General features: G+C 43.7%; 1 protein-coding gene across 2 annotated transcripts in view; it reads left to right on the plus strand.

Moving 5' to 3' along the window:
* The window catches only part of per1b (period circadian clock 1b), a 73,737-nt gene extending 46,799 nt beyond the window's left edge, over positions 1 to 26,938 (plus strand). Inside the window, exons 9-19 of one of the 2 annotated variants that reach the window (XM_060917463.1) lie at positions 2,855 to 3,098; positions 7,969 to 8,077; positions 8,208 to 8,346; positions 10,188 to 10,306; positions 10,492 to 10,638; positions 13,319 to 13,657; positions 16,841 to 17,679; positions 17,957 to 18,149; positions 19,030 to 19,222; positions 20,692 to 20,842; positions 25,379 to 26,938. In XM_060917463.1, coding sequence (XP_060773446.1) covers positions 2,855 to 3,098; positions 7,969 to 8,077; positions 8,208 to 8,346; positions 10,188 to 10,306; positions 10,492 to 10,638; positions 13,319 to 13,657; positions 16,841 to 17,679; positions 17,957 to 18,149; positions 19,030 to 19,222; positions 20,692 to 20,842; positions 25,379 to 25,696 — 2,791 coding nt within the window. In that variant the 3' untranslated portion in view covers positions 25,697 to 26,938. The remainder of the gene's footprint in view (positions 1 to 2,854; positions 3,099 to 7,968; positions 8,078 to 8,207; positions 8,347 to 10,187; positions 10,307 to 10,491; positions 10,639 to 13,318; positions 13,658 to 16,840; positions 17,680 to 17,956; positions 18,150 to 19,029; positions 19,223 to 20,691; positions 20,843 to 25,378) is intronic. The other variant, XM_060917552.1, reaches the window with a different exon arrangement.
* Positions 26,939 to 27,006: the final 68 nt, after the last annotated feature.

The following is a 27,006-nucleotide window of genomic DNA, read 5'->3' on the forward strand; positions in this document are numbered from 1 at the left end:
ACCTTCATGTCCATGATGACCATCGTGTCCATGTATGTGAACGTCTGACCGCAACGGTATCTTTGTCACATTTTTGTAATCAGATAACACCTCTGTGTTTTCACAACCCACTGAAAAACCATGCACGTACACGGTCATAACTCAGATATTCTTATCTTTGCAGTGAGATCAGGTCCTGACCAAGGCATAAAAACATGCCCACAGTGTGTGCACGTTCACAGAGGCGTTCATATGCATTCTACTTGTGCTCACACCCACAGCTGTCTGTAATGTTCAGCACAATCCACCCACATTAACCGCTCAGTACCACATGCACTACCATGAGCAGTTTCATAAACAAACATGGGCACAATGCTGAGGATGTTTCCCACAGAATTATTCCCCTCCTTACCCTCCACTGTCATTCGTTATGTTATCCCCTGGACAGCTTTACTCTCTAATCAATTCTTACTGTATACACTGAGTCATACGAGGACTGTTCTGCAGCCTTACTTTCTAATGCACACACACAAGCGACTCTCCCTTTTGACTTGTATCTTTCCATGGTTATGTAAACAGTCTCTCTCTTTCTTCTGCCCACCTCCACATGCATTCCCTGCCTCTTTACACAGCAAGCATTTACGTATTACGTATTATTACATGTCACGTATTGTGATTTACATGGAAGTAGTAATCTTATTCATTATTTCGGTTTGCATAATAATACCCCAGGCTTCACACGTACAACATTTATCAAATTCAAAAGTATTTGTCACATAGGCGGCACCGTGGTGTAGTCGTTAGCGCTGTCGCCTCACAGCAAGAAGGTCCTGGGTTCGAGCCCCGGGGCTGGCAAGGGCCTTTCTGTGCGGAGTTTGCACGAGTCTCCCCGTGTCCGCGTGGGTTTCCTCCGGGTGCTCTGGTTTCCCCCACAGTCCAAAGACATGCAGGTTAGGTTAACTGGTGACTCTAAATTGAGCGTAGGTGTGAATGTGAGTGTGAATGGTTGTCTGTGTCTATGTGTCAGCCCTGTGATGGCCTGGCGACTTGTCCAGGGTGTACCCCGCCTTTCGCCCGTAGTCAGCTGGGATAGGCTCCAGCTTGCCTGCGACCCTGTAGAAGGATAAAGCGGCTAGAGATAATGAGATGAGATGAGATTTGTCACATACCCAATTGTACAGAGTACGACATGCAATGAAATGCTTATTGCAATGCTCCATAGGTCGTGAAGATAGTTGGGGAGAGGGGGTTGGTAAAAAAGGAAAGGGAGTAAAATACAGGGCGAGTCAAAATTACGTTAACACTTAAATGGTAGAAACCATTTATTCACAAAACGTACATCATATGTGCAAGATGATTTACAGGACGATCTCAGCCTGTCCGCCATCATGTTCAACACACAAAAACCAGCGAGCAACAGTACCATTTAATCTGTCACCCATGGCGTACGTCTATCTGCAGGAAAAAAATAATCCATTAGTGTTAACATAATTTTGACTAACCCTGTAGAATGTAATGAATAGAATAAAAAAAGAAGAAGAAAAGAATGTGAAGATGGAGTGCTCTACAGAATATACACAATATATACCGAATATGTATTTAACAGTTATTCAACGAAATCAAGTCGTACTTGAGCTGATGAGGCACATAGCACCTCGTTGGCTATAAGCCATGTATGACAAGATTGAGCGGAATAACTTCAATTCTATCCTCATTGATTGGATTTTGAGCAACAGAGTATTTATTTATTTAGCAAATTAGATAAATAAAAACTTTTATACAAAACGTCCGACAAAATCATTTCCGCTTAGAATGTAAACAAACCGGCAAAATGACGGTAGCAATTTGTGAAAAATGGGATAATAATCTCATCTCATATCATCTGTAGCCGCTTTATCCTGTTCTACAGGGTCACAGGCAAGCTGGAGCCTATCCCAGCTGACTATGGGCGAGAGGCGGGGTACACCCTGGACAAGTCGCCAGGTCATCACAGGGCTGACACATAGACACAGACAACCATTCACACTCACATTCACACCTACGGTCAATTTAGAGTCACCAGTTAACCTAACCTGCATGTCTTTGGACTGTGGGGGAAACCGGAGCACCCGGAGGAAACCCACGCGGACACGGGGAGAACATGCAAACTCCGCACAGAAAGGCCCTCGCCGGCCACGGGGCTCGAACCCGGACCTTCTTGCTGTGAGGCGACAGCGCTAACCACTACACCACCGTGCCGCCCCCTTGCGATAATAATAATTATTGAAAAATAAAAAACAGTACATTCTTACCATCATACTTTCATTCCTTATTTTGTTGCTTTTTTTTGTATTTTTGGGGTTTTGTTTTCGAGTAGTTTTTATTTCGTCCTTGGTTGGTTCAGCAACATGCTCCGCCATTTTGTTTTTCTCTCCTCACAGTATATGAGCTGATAGCCTAGTAGTAGAGTAGCCAATCAGAGCACACGATTGCTCATATCCAGTGAATGTGGATGGAATAAACATATGTAGCTCAGCAATATACACTGTAAAATATACAGTATACAGAATATGTATAAATATATTGCACTGTAACAAATATAATGAAATGTATATTGCACTATAATTACACACACATTAATTGCACTTATATTTGATGAAGTTTAGCATTGTTTTATATCTCTTATGGACACAGCGTTTGTGGATGAGTCACAGAAATGGAAGAGTTTTTACCTAAATCAAAAGACAGTCGGTTTTCTTGTATTTGATACTGTACATTGATGACCTGTACAGGTTTGTATTGTTGTGCAGTCTGCAAAACCAAAGATGCACACAGAGACAGCATGTACGTCGTCTTCTGTGGTCTGATTTCCCCACTGCCGCTTTTTTTCCTTCAGTTCTCCACTAAATGAGGACGTGTTCACCCTGCCGAGGGCTCTGGAGGAGAGCACCTTGACACCAGATATCGCACAGCTCAGCGAGCAGATCCACCGAGTTCTGGTTCAGCCTGTACACAGCAGCAGCTCGCAGGGCTACGGCAGTCTGGCAAGTAACGGCTCGCATGAGCTGCAACCCAGTGCCACTTCATCATCAGAGAGCAACGGCACCACTCTGGAGGACCCAGCTCAGCTCCACAAACCGGTCAGCACACGCATACAGTACACATTCTAAATGCTCCAAATATTATCTGTATTCAGATTTAAACCCAAAGTGGGTGTAAACTAGTTCTGGCTACACACAAACTCATCGGCACACAGCAGCAATGTTCTACCGGGGATTTTGGACTGACATGCACACATTTTGTAATTTGCATTTGACTGGTTTATCTGTAGCTTGACTCATCCTGGAGACTTGAAAGTTGGCATGGATGAGTCCATAATTGTTTTTGCAACATTTAAAAAAAAAAAATCACACTAACCTACTATAATCGATTCATTAAGGTAGTCGAAGTCTTCCGCCTCTATCTGAGACCCAGTTTAGGAGTTGACTTAGATTTGACTTAGGAAGCAGTTTAAGGACTTCAGACCACTGATGTATGGTTTGCCGTAGTTTTAATCAGTTTCCTCATAACTCTGTGACTGCAGCCTCTGCTTAAGGGCCCATTCACGGTCCAACCTAACTTGGTTCTTAGGTCCATTATCGACACAACTCACCGCTTCCCATGGCTCCATAGCTTTGAGTACGTTTGCCCTAATAAGCAGTCCGCTATCCGCTTCAGTCTGAGGGAGATAGGTTTCCGTAAGGGATGAAATGACTTGAACTTGAGAGCTGCTGATTTAAAAGCTCAGGCCTTTAAGGTCAGTGATCTGAATATAACACAACACAAAAACTCGACAGTCACAGTGTTCCGTATGTAATGTCTCAAAACTATTGCAATCAGGATCCCATTTCATTTTCGTTGCGCTTTTAGGTGAACAGCTAGTGAGTATAGTTCCCTTTCTGTGCACAGTTTGCGTTAATCATCAGTTAGCCCTTCCTTCATGCAGATAGATCAGTCTGCGAAGAAACCACAGGTTCCTGGTTGCTCAGGCTGCTAGAAAACATTAATTGTTAAGCTTATGTCAAAGAACACAACACCTCGAGTAGCCATTAGTGGGGGAAGACATCATCTTTTTTTATTGAACTGCCTGCTGATATGGATGAGAGATTAGATTAGATTAGATATAACTTGATTGTTATTGTGCAGAGTACAGGTACAAAGCCAGTGAAATTCAGTTAGCGTTCAACTATTTACAGATAGTAAAAGTATGTACTACAGCATGAGTGCTGCTGTATTTTACAGTCTGTACAGTGTTAGTCAGTGGAGAGCAATACAGTACCAGGCTTTCGTCTAAACGGGGGAACAGGGGCGCTGCGCCCTCTTACTCTCGGCGTGCGCCCCCTTACCGACTCCGTGAAAACATCCCAGCAACACTACGTGACAATGTGTCTGATCATCAAATACGTTATAATTGCTCCAAAAATATTCCAATCATAGTAGATACACCGCCAGACAGTGCAAAAACAATCCGAATTGGCGTTTTCCAGACTGAGGCGCCATGTTGTTTACTTGTTGTGGCTGCTCTCGCGAGATTTGACATGGGTTACATACAAGGTCGGCTGACTTGTAGAGCGAGATTTCTCAAGACTGAATGACCTTTCACCCACTGGTGCGGGAGCTTTTGACAGAAGTAGTTCGCGAGTTGTTTTTGTTGACACTTGGGCATTTAAAGATGTCATCCCGCGGCACGAAGCGGAAGAAAGCCAAAGACTGTCCGGGGCAGAAGAAGATTACTTCTTTCTTTTTCAATGTTGACAGACAATTTGCTACAATTTCCCTCTCAGATAGCCTCAGAATGTCCCATTGGAGCATTTTTCAAAGGCTTTGCACGGCGGGGGGGGGGACAACCGGCACCCCCCCGCTTCGCTCCCTCGCCATGGTGAGCGCCCTCATACTAAATTTTTCTAGAAAAAACCCTGCAGTACCAGTCAAAAGTTTGAACACGCCTTCTAAGTCAGTGTTTTTTTTCTTTATTTTTATTAATTAAGTCACTTCATGTCTTAAAGTAATGATGGATGTCGTTTCTCTTTACTTAGTCGAGCAGTTCTTGACATAATATGGATTACTACAGTTGTGGAATAGGGCTATTTACTGTATTATTATTATTTACTGTTTGATCTTAAAAGCATTAGATTAGATTAGATTAGATTAGATTAGATTAGATTAGATTAGATTAGATTAGATTAGATTAGATTAGATTAGATTAGATTAGATAAAACTTTATTGATCCCTTTGGGAGGGTTCCCTCAGGGAAATTAAGATTCCAAATCAAATTAAGATGGTAAGAAACTCGTCCACTAACTTTTGACGAGGCATCTGTTAATTGAAAAGCATTCCAGGTGATGACCTCATGAAGCTGGTTAAGATAATGCCACTAGTATGTAAAGCGTCATCAAGGTAAATGCTGGCTACTTTGAAGAATCTAAAATATGAAAGATTTTGTTTGTTTTTTAACACCTTTTTTGTTTTTGTTTTCTACACAATTCCATATCTGTTCCAGGTGTTATTTCTTATTTTTGATGTCTTCAGAATTGTTCTACAGCGTAGAAAATAGTCAAAATACAGAAAAACCTATTAATGAGTAGGAGCGTCCAAATTTAGACTGGTACTGTAATATCTCATCTCATCTCATTATCTGTAGCCGCTTTATCCTTCTACAGGGTCGCAGGCAAGCTGGAGCCTATCCCAGCTGACTACGGGCGAAAGGCGGGGTACACCCTGGACAAGTCGCCAGGTCATCACAGGGCTGACACATAGACACAGACAACCATTCACACTCACATTCACACCTACGGTCAATTTAGAGTCACCAGTTAACCTAACCTGCATGTCTTTGGACTGTGGGGGAAACCGGAGCACCCGGAGGAAACCCACGCGGACACGGGGAGAACATGCAAACTCCACACAGAAAGGCCCTCGCCGGCCCCGGGGCTCGAACCCAGGACCTTCTTGCTGTGAGGCGACAGCGCTAACCACTACACCACCGTGCCGCCCTGTACTGTAACATACAGTACATATTTATGTATGTTATGTATAATTAACAGTTATTCCATGAAATCTCGTCGTACGTGAGCTGATACAGTATCTGACGAGGCACGTAGCACCGAGTTGTCTATAAGCCATGTACGACGAGATCGAGTGGAATAACTGTTTTATTCTAGCCACATTTCACTGGATTTTGAAAAACCGAGCATTTTTATTTTTTGCAAATAAGATACATAAAAACTTTATACAAAATGCCTGACAAGATAATTTCCACTTAGAATGTAAACACACTGGCAAAATGACAGGAGCGATTTGTGGAAAATTTTCTATTAATAATTCTTGAAAAAAAAGGTATTTTCTTACCATCACATAATTTTATTCCATATTTTGTTGCTTTTTTTTGTATTTTTTGGGGTTTTATTTTCGAGCAGAGTTTTTATTTCATCCTCGGTTGGTTCAGCAACACGCTCCGCCATTTTGTTTTTCTCTACTCACGGTATATGAGCTGATACCCTAGTAGTAGAGTAGCCAATCAGAGCGCGCAATTGCTCATATCCAGTGAATGTGAATAGAATAATATATACAGCTTTACATATTTCTCATCATTCAGTTAATTTCACTATATCAATTTGGAATCGCTGTGATTCATCTGATTAATCCTCTGTGGTAAATCAGAAAGACCCGAATACATGTTCTTAAAGTGCATATCACGGGTAAATTCAGGAACAAGATCAGTGTAATTCTCCTATTTTATATTAAACTTTGGTCAAATATCTGTAGCATTCTGCATTCTCTGCAGTTTTTTTACCTTGCGCAATACCAGAAAAATTCAGTTGAAATCAAGCCATTTGAGGCGAATTGGTCCACCTCTGAAAAAACTTGCCGTTTGGATTTCCTGGCAAACATTGATTTTCGTGACGTCGCGTGCGGGACGCCTCCCTCTGAATCCTACATCAGCGCTGGTTTGTTTATGAGAAAACGACCTGGTGGTTTTCTGCAAATTTCTTCAATGTTATCGTGTAATTATTAAAATGGTTAACAGATGTATCGTAGGAGGGTGTAGCAACACCAATCTTGATGGGATTAGTACTCATCGTTTCCCAAAAGACCGGACAATGAGAGAGAAATGGGAGCGCTTGGTCTACACAGGCTGTGCACTGAAACCGTGCAAAGCTCGCACAGCCTGCTGGCGCTTCCGCAGGTGATGTCACGAATCTGGCTCCAGACTCCCTTGGGATTTTTCCAGACGCGTTTTGTTATTTTATTTTTTTCTGCTGTAGACAGATGGCCTTGTGCAAAATTACCCTTCTGGATGAGTGTGTAAAGGGACATACTTTCATATTACAGGGATGCAAACGGCGCGCCTTTTGGCGGATGCCGCCTTTTTCACGGCTGAATCGCGCAGATCCGATTTTTTTTTTTTAGGGGACGCGTTGGAGTGTCTGATTATAATTTCATCAAAGTAAATTCTGTATATAAGCAAATGCCGTTACAGTCCATGAAACATAGGAAGTATAAGTGTGAGAAGAAAACAGTAAATCAGAAAGCTGCGCACGTTTGCGCAGCTTTCGCGCAAACGTGCGCGGCTTTCTGATTTACTGTTTTCTTCTCATACTTATACTTCCTATGTTTCATGGACTGTAATGGCATTTGCTTATTTAATAATTTTAATACAGAATTTACTTTGAAATTATAATCAGACACTCCAACGCCCCCCCTAAAAAAAAAAACGGATCTGCGCGATTCAGCCGTGAAAAAGGCGGCATCCGCCAAAAGGCGCACCGTTTGCATCCCTGATATTAAAAAAAACATGAAATTGGTCCAGAATATGCTCTTTAACCATGAATCATGACTATGGGGTTGAAAACTTCAAAGACGCAGTAGTTGCTAGGCACAACGTAAGGGAGATGGAGAGTCACATATTCAGACCCACAGAGAGCTCATTTTTAAAGCATGACTTTGTATTTCTGCTTTCTCTCTGAGCAGATGACCTTCCAGCAGATCTGTAAGGATGTTCACATGGTAAAGACAAGTGGCCAACAAGTGTTTATCGAGTCCCGTAACCGCCCCCCTCCTAGGAAACACACTGCCACAGGTACACACAATACAATACATATATACAATACTGACAGCCTACACTTCGATCTATTTCCCAGAAGATATTTACTTGCAAGGTTTCTCTTAGCAGTAGCTTATTCAAGAACTGTTTTCCCTTCTTTGAACAGGTTCTTTGCGACCTGTAGTGGACACTGTGCCAGATGTGGCCCCACCCTCAAAGGATCCAGTCCTCTCTCAGCTGGTGAGGAAGGACCCGCCCAGTGCGTACTCTTACCAGCAAATCAACTGCCTGGATAGCATTATACGGTAAGTGTGTGCAGTCAGACGTGCGTTCCTGTTTCCATGACCCATCTAAAGTGTGTAAAGCAGCTGACTTGCAGAGAGACAGGTTAATGCAGTCTCAGTTAGCCATGACTGATTCCCAAATACATCTCTAACAAATAACACCTGTCTTCATTTGTTTTTCTTCTAATACCGTTGCAACAGTTCTCATGTTCTGAGGGCAGGATTTAATCTGTGAATCAGTCCCTGGTGCCTTTAAAATCCTCTGTGTGAACTATCCTCAAGAGCAGACACCTTGTTTCAAACCCAGTGCATACAGTGGTGCTCGAAAGTTTGTGAACCCTTTAGAATTTTCTATATTTCTGCATAAATATGACCTATAACATCATCAGATTTTCACACAAGTCCTAAAAGTAGATAAAGAGAACCCAGTTAAACAAATGAGACAAAAATATCATACTTGGTCATTTATTTATTGAGGAAAATGATCCAATATTACATATCTGTGAGTGGCAAAAGTATGTGAATCTCTAAGATTAGCAGTTAATTTGAAGGTGAAATTAGAGTCAGGTGTATTCAATCAATGGGATGACAATCAGGTGTGAGTGGGCACCCTGTTTTATTTAAAGAACAGGGATCTATCAAAGTCTGATCTTCACAACACATGTTTGTGGAAGTGTATCATGGCACGAACATTTCTGAGGACCTCAGAAAAAGCGTTGTTGATGCGCATCAGGCTGGAAAAGGTTACAAAACCATCTCTAAAGAGTTTGGACTCCACCAATCCACAGTCAGACAGATTGTGTACAAATGGAGGAAATTCAAGACCATTGTTACCCTCCCCAGGAGTGGTCGACCAACAAAGATCACTCCAAGAGCAAGGTGTGTAATAGTCGGCGAGGTCACAAAGGACCCCAGGGTAACTTCTAAGCAACTGAAGGCCTCGCTCACATTGGCTAATGTTAATGTTCATGAGTCCACCATCAGGAGAACACTGAACAACAGTGGTGTGCATGGCAGGGTTGCAAGGAGAAAGCCACTGCTCTCCAAAAAGAACATTGCTGCTCGTCTGCAGTTTGCTAAAGATCACGTGGACAAGCCAGAAGGCTACGGGAAAAATGTTTTGTGGATGAATGAGACCAAAATAGAACTTTTTGGTTTAAATGAGAAGTGTTATGTTTGGAGAAAGGAAAACACTGCATTCCAGCATAAGAACCTGATCCCATCTGTGAAACATGATGGTGGTAGTATCATGGTTTGGGCCTGTTTTGCTGCATCTGAGCCAGGGCAGCTTACCATCGGGTGCTGGATGAGGATGGTCACCTGCAGGACCCCTCCTTGTGGCTCCTATTACAGAGCATTTGGACCTGAACAAACAGTTAAAGGGGTCATATTTAAGTCTTTGCATTTTTTTTACAACAATAATTAGAACAATTTTTACAATAGAACTGCACTCCTGTTTGGGTTTTTTTTTCCCTTCGGACAATTGTGTGTGTGTGTGTGTTGGGGGGGGACTTTCAGGGGGAGTGCGGGGTCCTATAAGGGGGGAAGCTACCCCCCAATATAAGGGAAACACAGGTATAACATGGCTCATAAAAATACTGATTATTGAGTAAAATGACTTTTGTGATGATCTTTCTGACTTTGCCCCTTCATTCACACCCCTTAGAATGTTTTTTTTTGTTTGTTTGTTTGTTTGTTTGTTTGTCTTGTTTTTGTTTTGAAATTAGTGCAATGTAAACCAAAATCAGACAAAACATGTAGCACGCCAACCGCATCAAATTTACAGATGCAGTCTAATCAGTAAGAAAGCAAATGTTCAAATGTTTTGTATGTAAAATAACAGAAGTGCATTTTGGCTATAGGTACCTGGAGAGCTGTAATGTCCCAAACACAGTAAAAAGGAAGTGTGGCTCCTCCTCCTGTACCGCCTCCTCCACTTCTGATGATGATAAGCAGCAAGACACCCCCAACAACCCTAAAGGTAATTGCTGTTCATCATCCAGTGCCCTGTTTCATACTGTGACTTGAAACAGTAAAACACATAATATATGATCACATTTGCTGCTATAATTTAGAGTATTGTGTGTGTGTGTGTGTGTGTGTGTGTGTGTGTGTGTGTGTGTGTGTGTGCACATGTGTGTGTGTGCGTGCGCTTGCGTGCTCTAGGTCGGTCAGTAGCTCTGGTTAGTGAGAGTACATCACTGCCAGCCCTGACTTTACACAGTAAGGCAGAGAGTGTAGCATCAGTAACGTCCCAGTGCAGTTTCAGCAGTACTATTGTCCATGTGGGAGACAAGAAACCCCCAGAGTCAGGTGAGCAGGTTTATTGTACATATTATGCATCGGACTGTGTCTTTCTCTCTCTCATCATAACATTTTGAATACTCTTAAGGCTGATTTACACATGCTGTTTACTACACCTACATGCACACAGAATAACCGTAACCATGAATTAACATGACACATCCGTGTGGTGCAATATGAATGTAAACAGTGGAGGCAGTGTCACGCCATGTGACCCTGTGTCCACGACTGAACAAGCAAACTATCTCAAATCGTATTCTTTATATACTACTATCGACAAGTATTGAGTACTAACACAAACAGATTTTCCTGTTACAGTTATTGTTTGAACTGTAAGAACCTCTTGGACCTACTGAAAGTCTGTTTTGAGTACCAGACTTCTGGATTTTCTTGATGAGTAAATACAACCCCAATTCCAAAAAAGTTGGGACGCTGTGTAAATTGTAAATAAAAACAGAATACGATAATGTGCAAATCATGGAATCTTTTATATTTCCTTGAAAATAATACAAATACAGCATATCAGATGTTGAAACTGAGAAATTTGATTGTTTTTTGAAAAATATATGCTTTTTTTTTTTTTTTTTAATTTGATGTCAGCAACATGGTTCAGAAAAGTTGGAACAGGGCAACAAAAGACTGAAAAAAAATTGTGTAATGCTAAAGAAAACTAATTAGGTTAATTGGCAGCAGGTCAGTAACATGATTGAGTATAAAAAGAGCATCCCAGAGAGGCGGAGTCTCTCAGAAGTAAAGATGGGGAGGGGCTCACTGCTCTGTGAAAGACTGCGTGGGCAGACAGTGCAACAGTTTGAGAATAACGTTCCTCAATGTAAAATTGCAAAGAATTTGGGGATCACATCATCCATGGTACATAATATCATTAAAAGATTCAGAGAATCTGGAGAAATCTCTGTATGCAAGAGACAAGGCTGAAAACTGGCATTGGATGCCTGTGATCTTCAGGCCCTCAGGCGACACTGCATTAAAAGCAGACACGTGTCTGTAGTGGAAATCACTGTATGGGCTCAGGAACACTTCAGAAAACCCTCGTCAGTGAAAACATTTCATTACTGCATCCACAAATGCAAGTTAAAACCAGATATAAACAATATCCAGAAACACCGCCAGCTTCTCTGGGCCCGAGCTCTTTTACGATGGACTGAGATGAAGTGGACAACTGTCCCGAGGTCTGATGAATCAAAAGTAGAAATTGTTTTTAGAAATCATGGATACCACGTCCTCCAGGCTAAAGAGGAGAGGGACCATCCGGCATGTGATCAGTGCACAGTTCAAAAGCCAGCATCTGTGATGGTATGAGGGTGCATTAATGCACATGTCATGGGTAGCTTGTACATCTGGGAAGGCATCATTAATGCTGAATGATATATACACGTTTCAGAGCAATATACTGCCATCCAGACAAAATGTTTTACAGGGAAGGCCTTCCTTCTTTCATCAAGACAATGACAAACTGTATTCTGCACGTATTACAACTGCATGGCTCTGTAATAAGAGAGTCTGGGTGCTAAACTGGCCTGCTGCTGTCCAGACCTGTCTCTTATTTAAAACATTTGGTGCATTATGAAACCTAAAATACGATAAAGGAGACCCTGAAGTTGTGTATCAGGAAAGAATAGGATATTTCACTGTCAAAATGACAGCAATTGGTCTCCTCAGTTCCCAAATGTTTACAGGGTGTCGTTAAAAGTAGAGGTGATGCAACACAGTGGTAAACATGCCCCGTACCATCTCATCTCATTATCTCTAGCCGCTTTATCCTGTTCTACAGGGTCGCAGGCAAGCTGGAGCCTATCCCAGCTGACTACGGGCGAAAGGCGGGGTACACCCTGGACAAGTCGCCAGGTCATCACAGGGCTGACACATAGACACAGACAACCATTCACACTCACATTCACACCTACGGTCAATTTAGAGTCACCAGTTAACCTAACCTGCATGTCTTTGGACTGTGGGGGAAACCGGAGCACCCGGAGGAAACCCACGTGGACACGGGGAGAACATGCAAACTCCGCACAGAAAGGCCCTCGCCGGCCATGGGGCTCGAACCCGGACCTTCTTACTGTGAGGCGACAGCGCTAACCACTACACCACCGTGCCGCCCTGCCCCATACCAACTTTTTTGAAATCTGTTTCTGACATCAAATTCAAAATGAGCATATATTTTCCACAAAAAAACAGTCAAATTTCTCAGTTTCAATATTTGATATGTTGTCTTTGTACTATTTTCAATGAGATATAGGGTTTCCATGATTTGCAAATTATCGCATTATGTTTTAATTTCCAGTTTACACAGCGCCCCAACTTTTTTGGAATTCAGGTTGTATTTTTGAATGTGCAGTGAGCATTTTAGATTTGAGACACTGATCATGAGAACAGTCATACCCACAGGAGAAAGTTTTCAAGAGAAATGGTACTCATTCTGTTGAGCATCAAGCATTCATAGTCTGACTTGGAAACCAGATGGACAGAAATGTTTGGGCTGTGATGTGCCTTCTAGTGGATGCGTATCTTATGTAAATCTAGAGGATTAAAAACGGCAAGCGAGTATGTGAACAATGCTGCTTGCATAGGAGCTGCACATGTGCACGTATGCATGGTGAAATTGAAGTAAAATTGCACTTTTATATGTTTATTAAGTCGCTCGCTCTCTCTTTCTTTCTGTCAGACATTGTAATGGAAGAAGCCCCTACAACTCCTATACTTGCTCCTCCTGTCCTTCATACTCCTCCACCTCCACCACCTCCTCCTACCATTGCAGCTGCGCCTTCTCTGCCCCCTCCGCCAACTCCGCCCAGCCCTGCAGTTACGACGGACAGAGATGGAGGCAGGAGAGGAGGAGGAGGAAGTGGAGGAGGAAGGCTAGGACTGACCAAAGAGGTGCTTTCTGCACATACTCAGCAAGAGGAGCAGAACTTCATGTGCCGGTTTCGGGATCTGAGTCAGCTGAGAGTGTTCGATCCATCGTCAGTACTTCGACAGCATACTACCACACCAGTCACAAGAGGTAGGGTTATAAGTGTACATATTCACACATGCATTCACAAACATACACAGACAGGTGGGATTTACACACTTGGACTGTATCTGCTCTGGCACTCAAGATGGCTGTGTTTCGGCGTCTCGTCTTGTGTCTGTTTTTCTACGTAGTTTTAGGGAAAGCAATCCCACTCGCATGACTTATTCACAGGAAATCAAGTGATCAGATAGATGCAGTGGATGCAACGCAATTTCTAATGCAATCTGCAATTTTTTTTTTAACTGCTCCTGAAGTTCACTACCACAATTCACAAGCACTGACACAAATAACAGCAGGATTTGGAGAGGAAAGGGCACCAGAGTATTGGATAGATTCAGGAAGAGAGGTTTACCGTCTCCACTTCCTGGAAAGTTTCTATTCAGTCTGTAACAAGATCAGTGAACTTAAAATCCTGGCAAATAATCTTGGTTTATTGCTTCATAGTCACGTGGCTGAAGGACATGTTCCCTGATGATGCAGTGGGTGGGTGTGCTTCTCTATAAATTGAGGCTGGTGCAATGACAAGACTGGAATGTCAAATATGTGTTCTACCAAATGTATACCACAAAAATTTAGGACATATTTCTTAAATACAGACCATATGAATCACTCTGTGAATTTGTCTTGGTTTTACATAATGCTGCAATCTAATACACATCAGAAAGTTAGCAGATTTGGTCACGGATGAAGAGAAAGTCCTATCTGGACTCTGTGGTTATTTGAATGGGAGATTTCACCCATACCATTCTGAAACTGGACCACAACTCACTCCATCAACACATCAGATGTGACACTAGAGAAGGTACAATTTTGGATCACTGCTGCAGTCCAATAAAATTGCCTCTTAGACCAGATGTGCCTCTCTGATGATCCGAACATGCCAGCTGTTTCCTGCCAACAGGCTGAAAAGAGGCAAGAGCCAAAGAAGCAATTGAAGACCTACAACACAATCTCAGTGGAACATCATATAAATCAAATACCCCAGAGTATTGATGAACATGGTTACATCTTATTGGTTTTGTCAAGGACAATGGAATTCCTTTAAAAAAAAAAAATCAGGCTTTGGCAGGTCTGGAGGCAAGGTGGAACTCAAGAAAGTAGACTCTTGAGTCAAATCCCTCCTGCACCAGGATCTGATCTTCCCAGGCAGCCTCCTGTCCAAGTACTAACCATCTCTCAAGGCGCATGGGTGCGGCGCCAATCTCCATTTCAGAAGCTCTTGGCCTTGCGCCCGTTATATAACTAGAGTTACAGTTGGGGGCTGTTCCTCTGGTAGCCGCAGGAGTTTGACTCCCTACTCGCATTTTGTATTGCAACGTGCCTTGCCAGATGAAAGTAGGTACCATTTTTATGATGGTATCACCCAACCGCAAGTAGAACTCGAAACCTCCCAGTCGAGAAGCCAACACGCTAACCACTAGGCCAACTCATGGTAGACTCTTGAGTGGAGAAGTAGAAAAGTGTTCACCCTAGGTATCATCTGATTTCAATTCCTGACAGTACTAGAGCAGTCCATGGCCAGGAGTCTAAGAGAGCAAAACTGGGCAGCGTTACTCTTTCCTTTGTCAATAAGAGTGACAATAAGCAATTGTGGATGTCTGTGAGCTTATGTATGATCATGTGTCACTTTCTTGTGAGGGTTTTCAGCTGGCCTGTGGTGATAGATGTGCAGTGCTTTCCAAAAGATGTCGTGACTGGTTTCATGTGTCTCAGAGGAAGCACGTGTTAGTCTTCACCCTACCTGGTTGGTTCGCTGTCATGTGATGGAGGAGCACTAGTTAGAGGGTAGGAATTGGCAAATGATCAAGGGAGAAAAAACAGGGTAAAATTTAAAACAAATTCAAAGAAGTGAATCACTAAATATAGGTGATGGTGGTGCAGTGGTTAGCACTGTTGTCTGACAGCAAGAAGGTTCTAGGTTTGAGCCCAGCGGCCGACGGGGGCCTTTATGGAGTTTGCAGGTTCTCCTCGTGTCTGTGGGAGTTTTCTCCAGGTGCTCCGGTTTCCCTCACAGTTCAAAGACACATGCAGTTAGGTTAACATGGGGCAGCCATGGCCCATGAAGTGCCCTTGAGCACCTAACCCCCAACTGCTCCCCGGGCGCTGTAGCATAGCTGCCCACTGCTCTGGGTATGTGTGTGCTCATTGCTCACTTGTGTGTGCACGTGTATGTTCACTGCTTCAGATGGGTCAAATGCAGAGGCTAAATTTCACCGTGTGCTTAAGTCTGTGTACGTGTGACAAATAAAGGCTTCTTGGCTTGGATAACTGGCTTCAATTACTACAGGCCAGTAGCTCTTACCCTTGTAATTATAACCAAATTAATGGATCTGTACATGACCTCAACAGCAGTCTTCATTTTCTCAGAAAGCATCTGGACTTCACAGGTGCACTTCATATACCATGATTCTCTGTTTCTGCTCAACCTTCAACACCATCATCAATGAGCTGATTCCTTCTCCATTACTAAGAAGACTTGGTGAAAGAGATATTTCTTATGGTAACTGGCCATAAGTTTCTACTCTTGGCCATACAGGTGTAATTCTACACTGCCACCTTTGACAGAACCCTTACGTTTGCCATTAGCACCTGGTTTGACTTTCCAGAACGCAAAGTCATAATGGAAAACGTCCCTTCATCTGTCCCATGTCCACTTGATCTCATCTCATCCCTGTTCTACAGGGTCGCAGGCAAGCTGGAGCCTATCCCAGCTGACTACGGGCGAAAGGCGGGGTACACCCTGGACAAGTCGCCAGGTCATCACAGGGCTGACACATAGACACAGACAACCATTCACACTCACATTCACACCTCCGGTCAATTTAGAGTCACCAGTTAACCTAACCTGCATGTCTTTGGACTGTGGGGGAAACCAGAGCACCCGGAGGAAACCCACGCAGACACAGGGAGAACATGCAGACTCCACACAGAAAGGCCCTCGCCGGCCACGGGGCTCGAACCCGGACCTTCTTGCTGTGAGGCGACAGCGCTAACCACTACATCACCATGCCACCCTGTCCGCTTGATAGTAGTATTATTTAAATATTTGGCAAAGTTGCTTTTGCTTTAACCATTGATGAAAACCTAGTGTGTATTTATGATTTCATATACCATTTTGGAAATTTGTCTTAAAAGTTTCTCTCTCTCTCTCTCTCTCTCTCTCTCTCTCAGGTGCACGCTGTTCACGAGATTATCCCGCAATGAGCAACAGTGGTCGTCGGCGTGGAAGAGGGGGTAAGAGGCTGAAACATCAGGAGACCTCGGAGCAAGGGAGCTCTTTAGGCCAGTCAGGCCCAACAGGAAGCCTCTCCACAGGTGCCCCTGCACAAGAGGGCACACCTAACGCTTCTTTCCCTCTGGCTCCTCCAACAACCTCATCTTCTTGGCCTCCTTCAGTGGGCTCCCAGAATAGCCTGCCCTCTGTGCCCTATCCACCAGGCATGCTGCCCCTTTATCCACTCTACCCGCACCTCTCTCACCCCATCACAGACCCCTCCATGCATACTGGCCTTCGCTTTCCTGTTCAGAATTCTCAGGTGGCACCTCCCATGGTGCCCCCCATGATGGCATTGGTACTTCCCAACTACATGTTTCCACAAATTGGCACGACCATGGCCCAGCCCGGGACTGCACCTATGCCTCAGCCCTTCTACAACCCCAATGTGTCTTTTCAATACCCCACAGCCAGCACTGCCCCTCCAGCACCCACTCAGACAGTAACGCCAGCCCCAAGAAACCCATCCCGCTGCAGCACACCTCAGTCCTGCAGCCAGAGGGAAGGAGGGGTGGAAAGAGAAGGAACAGAGTCGCCCCTTTTCCAGTCCCGATGTTCCTCCCCTCTGAATTTGCTTCAGCTCGAGGAGTCACCAACCAGTCGCCTTGAGGCAGTGACGGCACTGGCTTCTGGGCAACAGGCTACGCCTCCTACCGGTGGACAAGGAGGCGGGGTTGGAGGACCGGCAGCAGCCAATCAGAGAAGTGCAGCTGCAGACTCCAAAGAGAATGAAAATGTGAGAAGAGCGATTATTTATTGTTTTTATGGAGTACATAAAAATTGAGTGAAAATAGAAGCTTGTTTGTCGTAGACAAAGTGGTTGCACATGGAAGTAAGTGCAGGTTCTCAGAATTACCCATCATAGTGATGATAATTTTACTTTCGTTTAAAATAATGGCACCTAAAAGAGCAGAGTATGCTCCGATTTCTTTTCAGTGACTTCCAGCCATGCAGTGAAATCTCACTGTTTCTTACCGATAGTCTAACTCGGTGGAAACTGTTTCTCTTCCCAGGGAGAAGCCAATGAATCAAATCAGGATGCCATGTCGTCCTCCTCCAGTGATCTGCTTGACCTGCTGCTGCAGGAGGACTCGCGATCAGGCACAGGCTCTGCCGCCTCGGGCTCTGGGTCCTCAGGCACAGGGTCCTCAGGATCTGGCTCAGGGTCTGGGTCCAATGGATGCAGCAGCTCTGGGAGTGGAACGAGTAAGTAGCGCTTGAAAATAAAAGTGATTCTCTAGAAGGTAGTGAGTGTAGTTTTGTAGTTTTTAAAAATTTTCTATAGATTAAATATTATTACAACTACAATTACATCATTGATGAGTAAGGTCTAAGCCACGATTCAACCATGAATTTGCTGTAGTAAATGCATCATAGTAACTCTTCTCATTATCTCTAGCCGCTTTATCCTGTTCTACAGGGTCGCAGGCAAGCTGGAGCCTATCCCAGCTGACTACGGGCGAAAGGCGGGGTACACCCTGGACAAGTCGCCAGGTCATCACAGGGCTGACACATAGACACAGACAACCATTCACACTCACATTCACACCTACGGTCAATTTAGAGTCACCAGTTAACCTAACCTGCATGTCTTTGGACTGTGGGGGAAACCGGAGCACCCGGAGGAAACCCACGCGGACACGGGGAGAACATGCAAACTCCGCACAGAAAGGCCCTCGCCGGCCACGGGGCTCGAACCCGGACCTTCTTACTGTGAGGCAACAGCGCTAACCACTACACCACCGTGCCGCCATCATAGTAACTATGGTTAGAAAATATTTGCGAAATGTTTGGAGAACACATTTTGGCATTGGGCTAGTGTTTGATATGTAAGATTTTTTTTTCCTACTCAGCACACCAAGGCCATGGTCAAGGCTTGCTCAGTAAAAGCTATGGTAACTGTGGCAAACCTTGGTCATTTAGTATGCGATGGTATGTTTATTGTTACCAATAAAATATTTTTTTTGTGAGGGAGGCTGTGTTCAGTGAATAAGTTCTTCTCGTAGTAAAAACTGCATTTTCAGTCTTGACATTGTATTAAGGCTGTTACATGTAGGAATGACTTGGTGCCTTACTTCTCTTACAGGAAGCAGCCAGAGCAGCCACACGAGCAAGTACTTCGGCAGTGTGGACTCGTCTGAGAATGACCACTCTCGTAAGCAGACAGCAGGGGGCAACGGAGAGGCCCAGTTCATTAAGTGTGTCCTGCAGGATCCCATCTGGCTGCTTATGGCCAATACAGATGAGAAAATCATGATGACCTATCAACTGCCCATCAGGTTAAAAAAATAAACCGCATGAACACACAAACATCAAAGTTAATTACGAGACGCTTTCAGATCCCCTATACTGCATATGATGGGGCATGTTTTGTCAGTTCTTTTAAAGGGGAACCGAAGGCAAATTTTTTATTATCAAAATTCTATTTATCTCGTTTTATTAAATTTAGGAATGCATTTCTGACAGCTATTTTGTCACTGCTATAGCAAGTTATGAGTGTTTGAAATATGCTCTGTAATATATCAGTCCGTATGTCAAAGCAATGGCCGTAAACGAGATTCGCTGAGACCTGTGCGAGACATCGTAGGGCGGAAATCAAAGCGACCAACATCTGCCAACGTTGTCAAAAGACACACACGCCCTCCTTCGAATGCCGGAAGTTTTCCCTGTGTCCGAAATCGCTCCTTACTCACTACATAGGGCGCTATATAGTGTGGACGCCATTTTGTAGTGCTGTCTGAAACCTTAGTGAGGATTATGTGGAAAATGCGCTCAGTATAATACGTATTTATCACAAAAACACATGCATGTTTTTATTATTTTGAAAACCCACCAGTCGCCTGATCTGGCACGTTTTAATTGTGCGACAGTAATGACGTAAATACCAGCGCGACGGACTCGTCCTTATCCTGTCGCCTTTCCAACTCCTCTCAGTTGGTTCAGAGTCGTATGGAATAATCTGCATGTCACGTACGCGAGGGAGGCGGATGTATGTGCAGAAGTATACAGTTTAATAAAGTGCAGAATATATACACAGTGAGACAGTATATACACAGGGAAGCAATCAAAAACGAGAATACAGGCGAAAGGGTCAGTCGAAGCGCAAACAGAGAATCAAAGGCTAAGCGAGGACAAGAACGAGAAACAGGCACAAGGATCGTGAAACAGGAAATCAAGACAACGGGTAGAAAGGCTCGGTAATGCGTATCGTAATACTTCACGATGCAAATTAAATAGGCAAACACACAGCTCCTTAATTAAGCTCAGGTGCACCTTGTTCACGGTGCGCATGCAGCCTGAGCCGTGCCTTCACAGGACTGACGCTCCATCACTGATGAAGCTGGCAAATCTCGAAATTAATCTAAATTGGAATGATATGGCAATCTGGCCGCTGTGTAAACAGTTTTCAAAATGGCGGTGCTGACATTTCACATTTGAAGTCTCGCACAAGTCTCGTGAAGATCATGGACCATATGAACTACATTCAGCATGGCTAAAAACCGAAAAGGCTGATAAGTGTAATATAATATGCCAATACGAGTCACGATATAAGGTTAATAAAACCAAAAACATAATTGAATAGCACGTTAATTAAGAAATAAAGCAAGTTTAAAAATGATTCAGTTCCCCTTTAAGACATGCAGCCAAGGCATTATTTTAACTCTAGTAGACTTTTCACTCCTACTGTCTGAAAATACACTAGAAGTTTGATTATACTCCATTAATTCAATTTGTGTGTGTGTGACAGGGACAGAGAGACTGTACTGCGTGAGGACAGTGTTGCACTGAGAGCCATGCAGAAGCATCAGCCTCGGTTTACTGAGGAGCAGAAGCAGGAGCTGAGTCAGGTTCACCCCTGGATCCGCAGAGGACACTTGCCACGTGCCATCAATATATCCGTGAGTTTCCGTCAAGAAAACGGAGTCTGTTCTGGGCTTTTACATCAGCACATACACTACCGTTCAAAAGTTTGGGGTCACTTTGAAATGTCCTTATTTTTGAAAGAAAAGCACTGTTCTTTTCAATGAAGATCACTTTAAACTAATCAGAAATCCACTCTATACATTGCTAATGTGGTAAATGACTATTCTAGCTGCAAATGTCTGGTTTTTGGTGCAATATCTCCATAGGTGTATAGACCCTTTTCAGTCACGTGACCTTCGTAAACGCGACCGCCATTTTGGACATGTAGTGGACTTCGGCTCGAATCGGTTTGAATGCGAGGAAGGCGACAAACATAAAAGAAAAAGGAGTGAGATGCAGAAAACTGTATTTACTAGTTTACTGTAATTATGATCTGGCAGCTATTTACACCGGATCCAGTGTAAATAGCTGCCGGAGCCAGCGTCCGAGCTTGCCGGAGTGTGCTCCGGCCGGCCGCGAGCGAGCGCGCTCCGGAACCTGGGACGTTGGCTCCGGCAGCTATTTACACTGGATCCGGTGTAAATAGCTGCCAGATCCTAATTACAGTAAACTAGAATGGAATGTTAACAGCAATGTAATGCCTTTTCTGGCTAATTTTATTCGTCTTACCTCCAACAAAGTGGTCACTACACAAGCGTTGGTATGCCGCTATCCATCTTCTCCGTCGGTCAGCATCTACCGGGATCCGATAAAATGATAACCCTTGCCTTGTTTGTTGATGGTTACTACATCCAGGTGCACAACAACATAGTGGCATGATGGAAGTCTTGCTGAAAATAAACACTTTCTTTGCTGCCGTTCCTCAGTGTTGGCTGTGGTAAACTACTGGTAGTACATGTCCAAAATGGCGGCTGCATTTGTCGTGACGTCACGTGAAAAGGGTCCATAGAGGCCCATTTCCAGCAACTCTCACTCCAGTGTTCTAAGGCCAAGTTTACATTAGACCGTATCTGTCTCGTTTTCTTCGCGGATGCACTGTCCGTTTACATTAAACCGCCTGGAAACGCCGGGAAACGGGAATCCGCCAGCGTCCACGTATTCAATCCAGATCGTGTCTGATCCGGTGCTGTGTAAACATTGAGAATACGCGGATACGCTGTGCTGAGCTCTAGCTGGCGTCGTCATTGGACAACATCACTGTGACATCCACCTTCCTGATTCGCTGGCGTTGGTCATGTGATGCGACTGCTGAAAAACGGCGCGGACTTCCGCCTTGTATCACCTTTCATTAAAGAGTATAAAAGTATGAAAATACTGCAAATACTGATGCAAATACTGCCCATTGTGTAGTTATGATTGTCTTTAGGCTTGCCATCCTTCCACTTGCAAGTGGTAAGTGACTTGCGCACAGCGGCTCAGTCCCGAATCACTGCTCGTGTGCTTCACTCACGCGCTCTGTGAGCTGCGCAGGGCCGGAGTGCGCACCCTCCAGAGGGCACTCGCTGTTCAGGGCGGAGTGATTTGGAGCGCAGGATGCCTACAGAGCCGAGCGTATCCGTGTATTGGCGTTGCTGTGTGCACACTAATCGTTTTAAAAACGTTCATCTGATGATCCGCTGATACGGTCTAATGTAAACCCCACCTAATGGTACAATGTGTTTGCTCATTGCCTCAGAAGGCTAATGGATGATTAGAAAACCCTTGTACAATCATGTTAGCACAGCTGAAAACAGTTGAGCTCTTTAGAGAAGCTATAAAACTGACCTTCCTTTGAGCAGATTGAGTTTCTGGAGCATCACATTTGTGGGGTCGATTAAATGCTCAAAATGGCCAGAAACATGGCTTGACTATATTTTCTATTCATTTTACAACTTATGGTGGTAAATAAAAGTCTGACTTTTCATGGAAAACACAAAATTGCCTGGGTGACCCCAAACTTTTGAACGGTAGTGTATTTCATTACTGTTCATCTGCCCTGATTAAAGAAAGTGAAAAACTGTTAGGGTGAGCATAAACCCGACAACTATTATGAGTCGGAGAGTCAGTTAGTGTGCAAAGTCAGTAAACACATCACAGACCAAGAGCCTTCAGGATACCCAGGAGCTACTCCACAAAGAGAATATAGCAGTTTGGTTTCATTGGAATACCGTATGTAATGAGTAAAACACAACAGGGCATGCTGATTTAGGAAAACGAACAAAGACAGGGCGGTGTGATGTCCTGAGCCCAACATGAAGCAGAGTTACTGTTGTCACCACAAAGCTGATTATTTCTCAATAACGTGTGGAACATCTGTAAACAGATTAGTTCCTCTTTTCATTTACTTTATAGGAGGTATGAATTGTCAATCCCCTGACAGTCGTGACGGTGGTGTAGTGGTTAGCGCTGTCGCCTCACAGCAAGAAGGTCCTGGTCCAAGGTCGAGCCCCGTGGCCGGCGAGGGCCTTTCTGTGCGGAGTTTGCATGTTCTCCCCGTGTCCGCGTGGGTTTCCTCTGGGTGCTCCGGTTTCCCCCACAGTCCAAAGACATGCAGGTTAGGATAACTGGTGACTCTAAATTGACCGTAGGTGTGAATGTGAGTGTGAATGGTTGTCTGTGTCTATGTGTCAGCCCTGTGATGACCTGGCGACTTGTCCAGGGTGTACCCCGCCTTTCGCCCGTAGTCAGCTGGGATAGGCTCCAGCTCGCCTGTGACCCTGTAGAACAGGATAAAGCGGCTAGAGATGATGAGATGAGAATGAATGAGATGAGGTTTCAAACTGTGGTCACCCTCTTCAGATGCCAGATAAGCTTCAGTTTTCTCCAAATTACCTTTTTCTTTTGATTATTATGACAGCAATTGGTCGTGTATGCACCTCCATAGTTTATAAAGTGCAATAACAGTAGCAGCTTTTTTTAATGTTTTTTTTCTTAATGGTGTGATGTATGCCTAATTTTCAGTACTTTCTCTTAGTTTAAAAAACAAAGGAAAAAAATTTCCTTTGTCAGCTGGTGCTGACAAATTGATACGCACAAGATTCAGTAAAACGCGACTACACGCTCTCTACTTATAAATGCGTGACAAAATGAATAGATACGCGATATCACTCTCATGCCCAAAAAGTGGATGTGTGACAGACAGATAAAAAACGCGTATTATCGCGTATTACGCGCCCTAGATTAGGCTCTGTAATATCGTGAAACGGTAAAAAGTGATACACACATGAGGTTGGCTTGTTATGACGTTGTTAAAAATGTCGAAATGTTAGAACATTTGCAAGATTTTTTTTTGCCCGTTAGCAGTATTAGTTCAGTACTGCAGTATCTGGATTGAGATTAAAGTATCGGAGTAACGACACTGCTCTATCTAACATCATGGTAGCCGTGGCGTCTTAAAAGTCTTAAAAAAGTCTTAAATTTAATATTCCAAAATTAAGGACTTAAAAAGTCTTAAATTGCTTTGCCCAAGTCTTAATTTTTTTAAACAAAGGTCTTTAATTTACTCATACTATTCTACAATGTGAAAACGTGGGTTTTGCGTAACATCAGTGAATTTCTTGGAGTATGCGCAAAGAAAGAAACAATATTGATACATTTTTGCGCCGGCGCAATCGCCGGAGTCCGTGGTGGAGAGGAGACTCTGCGAATCGCAGCATGGGGAAGTGTCGTTTTAATCAGCAGTGGCTTTCAGATGAAAGATATCGTGATTGGGTGAGGGAGGTTCCTGGAAGCGACGTTGAAGCAAGATGCTGTGTTTGTCAAAAGACCTTCAAGTTGTCCACTATAGGTCATTTCGCTTTAGAGTCTCACATGAAGAGCTCAAAGCACATTGCATCTGCCCTCCACCGCCACCAGCCCATCGCTCAGTTCTGCACGGTTCAATCTCCGAATGCACCTGGAGTTGGCACTAGCACCACTGTCGAACGTCAGCAGCATCAGCCAAGCCAGACATCATCGGCGAGGCTAGCAACAACACAAGGGCCGAGCAGTGGCATGATGGGTGTCGGTGGAACCCCGACACTTCGGGCAGAGGTGCTCTGGATTTTAAAAACAATTACGGAACACCACTCGTACAGCTCGAATGAGGGCATAAGCGAACTCTTTAAGGCTATGTTCCCAGACTCGGAAATCGCTACAACATTCTCCTGTGGAAAAAACAAAACATCTTACATAACAAAATTCGGTCTTGCTTGTCTTGAATGTGAAGATTTGACAAGCAATGCACATAATGACTTTTAAGTATATAACCTTTATAATAAAAGTATTTTTACATTATTGGGAATTTGATCTGGTGTGCTACGACCGCATAATGGGTGCGATGTAGGTCTTAATTCTCATTTAAGTGGTCTTAAAAGGTCTTAAATTTATGGTGGTCAAACCTGGGGAAACCCTGAACATCTATCATGATGCTAAAATCGAAAATCTATCTAGCTTGAATGATCTGTGACCCGTTCGAGTTTTTAATTACTGTTGTATTTTCTTGAGTGTTAATCGGCTCTATGGCCGTCAGTGTCTCATCAGCTTCCATCATGCAGCCCAGAACCACACACACTGAAGACAAATCTGTTCTGTGTTTTTTCCTTTCATTGCAGGGATGCGTGGGCTGTAAATCTCCTCCTTCAGTGCCTCCTGCTGCGCCCTTTGATGTGGAGATCCATGAGATGGAGTTGTGCAGTGTGCTCGATGTGACAGAAGATGGCGCCACCGGTGAGAAACGCACGCAGCTAGACACAGCCATGGATGACCGAGAGGCAGACGGAGAGGCACAGGATCATATCGACGAGGAAGGGAAAGGACGGGAGAGAACGATGAGACAGGTCATCGATCAGGAAATGGCAGCTGAGGAACAGGAAGTTACCTCACAAATGGAGGACGAAGAGGAAAAAGGAGGCCGTGATATGCTGATATGAAACTGTTTAGCCCACGACTGGTTGGGAACATGACTGCATACTTACAGCTGATGATGTCATCAGTGGGATAACGACGAAAGCACTTACACTAGTACTTTTTTCCGCCAGCAGCGGGAGGAAAAGGACGCGAGCACTAACGGCCAAGCGTACTGACTTTTGGGCACAATTTTCTTTCTCGGAAAAGATGTAAACTAGTACAGTATGTTGTGAAGTTTACTAATGACACTGTGGAGAATGGGATTACATTGTTAAACTCAAGTAACCCTCAAATTTGTTTTTATATAAGTTTAAAAAAAAAAAAGAGTATTTATTTGCATAGCTGAATGCAGATCAGTAGTGAGTAAAGCTGCGAAAGCTGACCGATGATGAATGTGAAGGAAAAAAAAAAAAAAGGCCACTTTATTGTAAGACTGTGACACCACTGCTCTGCACACTGCCCCGGATCACTTTTACACAACAACGTCATGGATTAGTTCGAGCCTTTCAATTGTTCCGTGCGGCTCCAGCCTTGACAAGTCACCGGACTGTATGTTGTCATGCAGCTCTGATCAGCTTCGTTACAACAACTCCAGTGTTACGGAAAGATTTATTACAGTAATATTCTATGTAAAAAAAACAAAAGCGAACGTACGCAGGCTTCGGGTCAGGGTCACTGCCTTTTGCAGATGTTTGATCTGCAGTTTACATGTGCATTTAGGCCAGATTTCACAGGTTGATTTATTTTTCTGAAGGTTCGTTGGTATTTTTATACATTACCGGTGTAGTTTCTGTCCACAGGTTTGTACTTGTACTATTTGCAATGTGTGTTTTAATCCATATCGATCGTCTGTTCATATTTTCTGACATGTTTAATTTCTCCTGTATATACAGAAAAGACCTTGGCATCCTCAGTAACAGAGGTGCATGATGGGTAGGAGAATGTATGAGCATGGCGGACAGTCACAGGACATCGAAAACACACCCTGGTGCCCGTGTGGTCCCGTTTTCACTCGCGTCTCGCTTTAGTTATACGTGCTTGGCAATCGGAGAAGAAAATGATAGGCTTCGTAAACACCAGTAACTGTGTAAAGAGTGCGTAGGACAGAGCAGACGATCTCTACCATCCTTCTCTTTTCTGTGTCAGACTGTTTCAATCATGTCGTACTCAGCTTTAGTGGTCTTGAGTGGTTTCTAAGTATTTTTTTGTGAATTTCTTTGTATGGGGGAAAAAAATAAATAAATAAAATCAAAACTTTCACCCTTTTACAGCATGGTGACTTTTTTCTCGACAAGTTCACTGCTTGGGTTTTTCAGCATGTTGGATGATCACT

This window comes from Neoarius graeffei, chromosome 1 (assembly GCF_027579695.1).
Source record: "Neoarius graeffei isolate fNeoGra1 chromosome 1, fNeoGra1.pri, whole genome shotgun sequence".
NCBI lineage: Eukaryota > Metazoa > Chordata > Actinopteri > Siluriformes > Ariidae > Neoarius > Neoarius graeffei.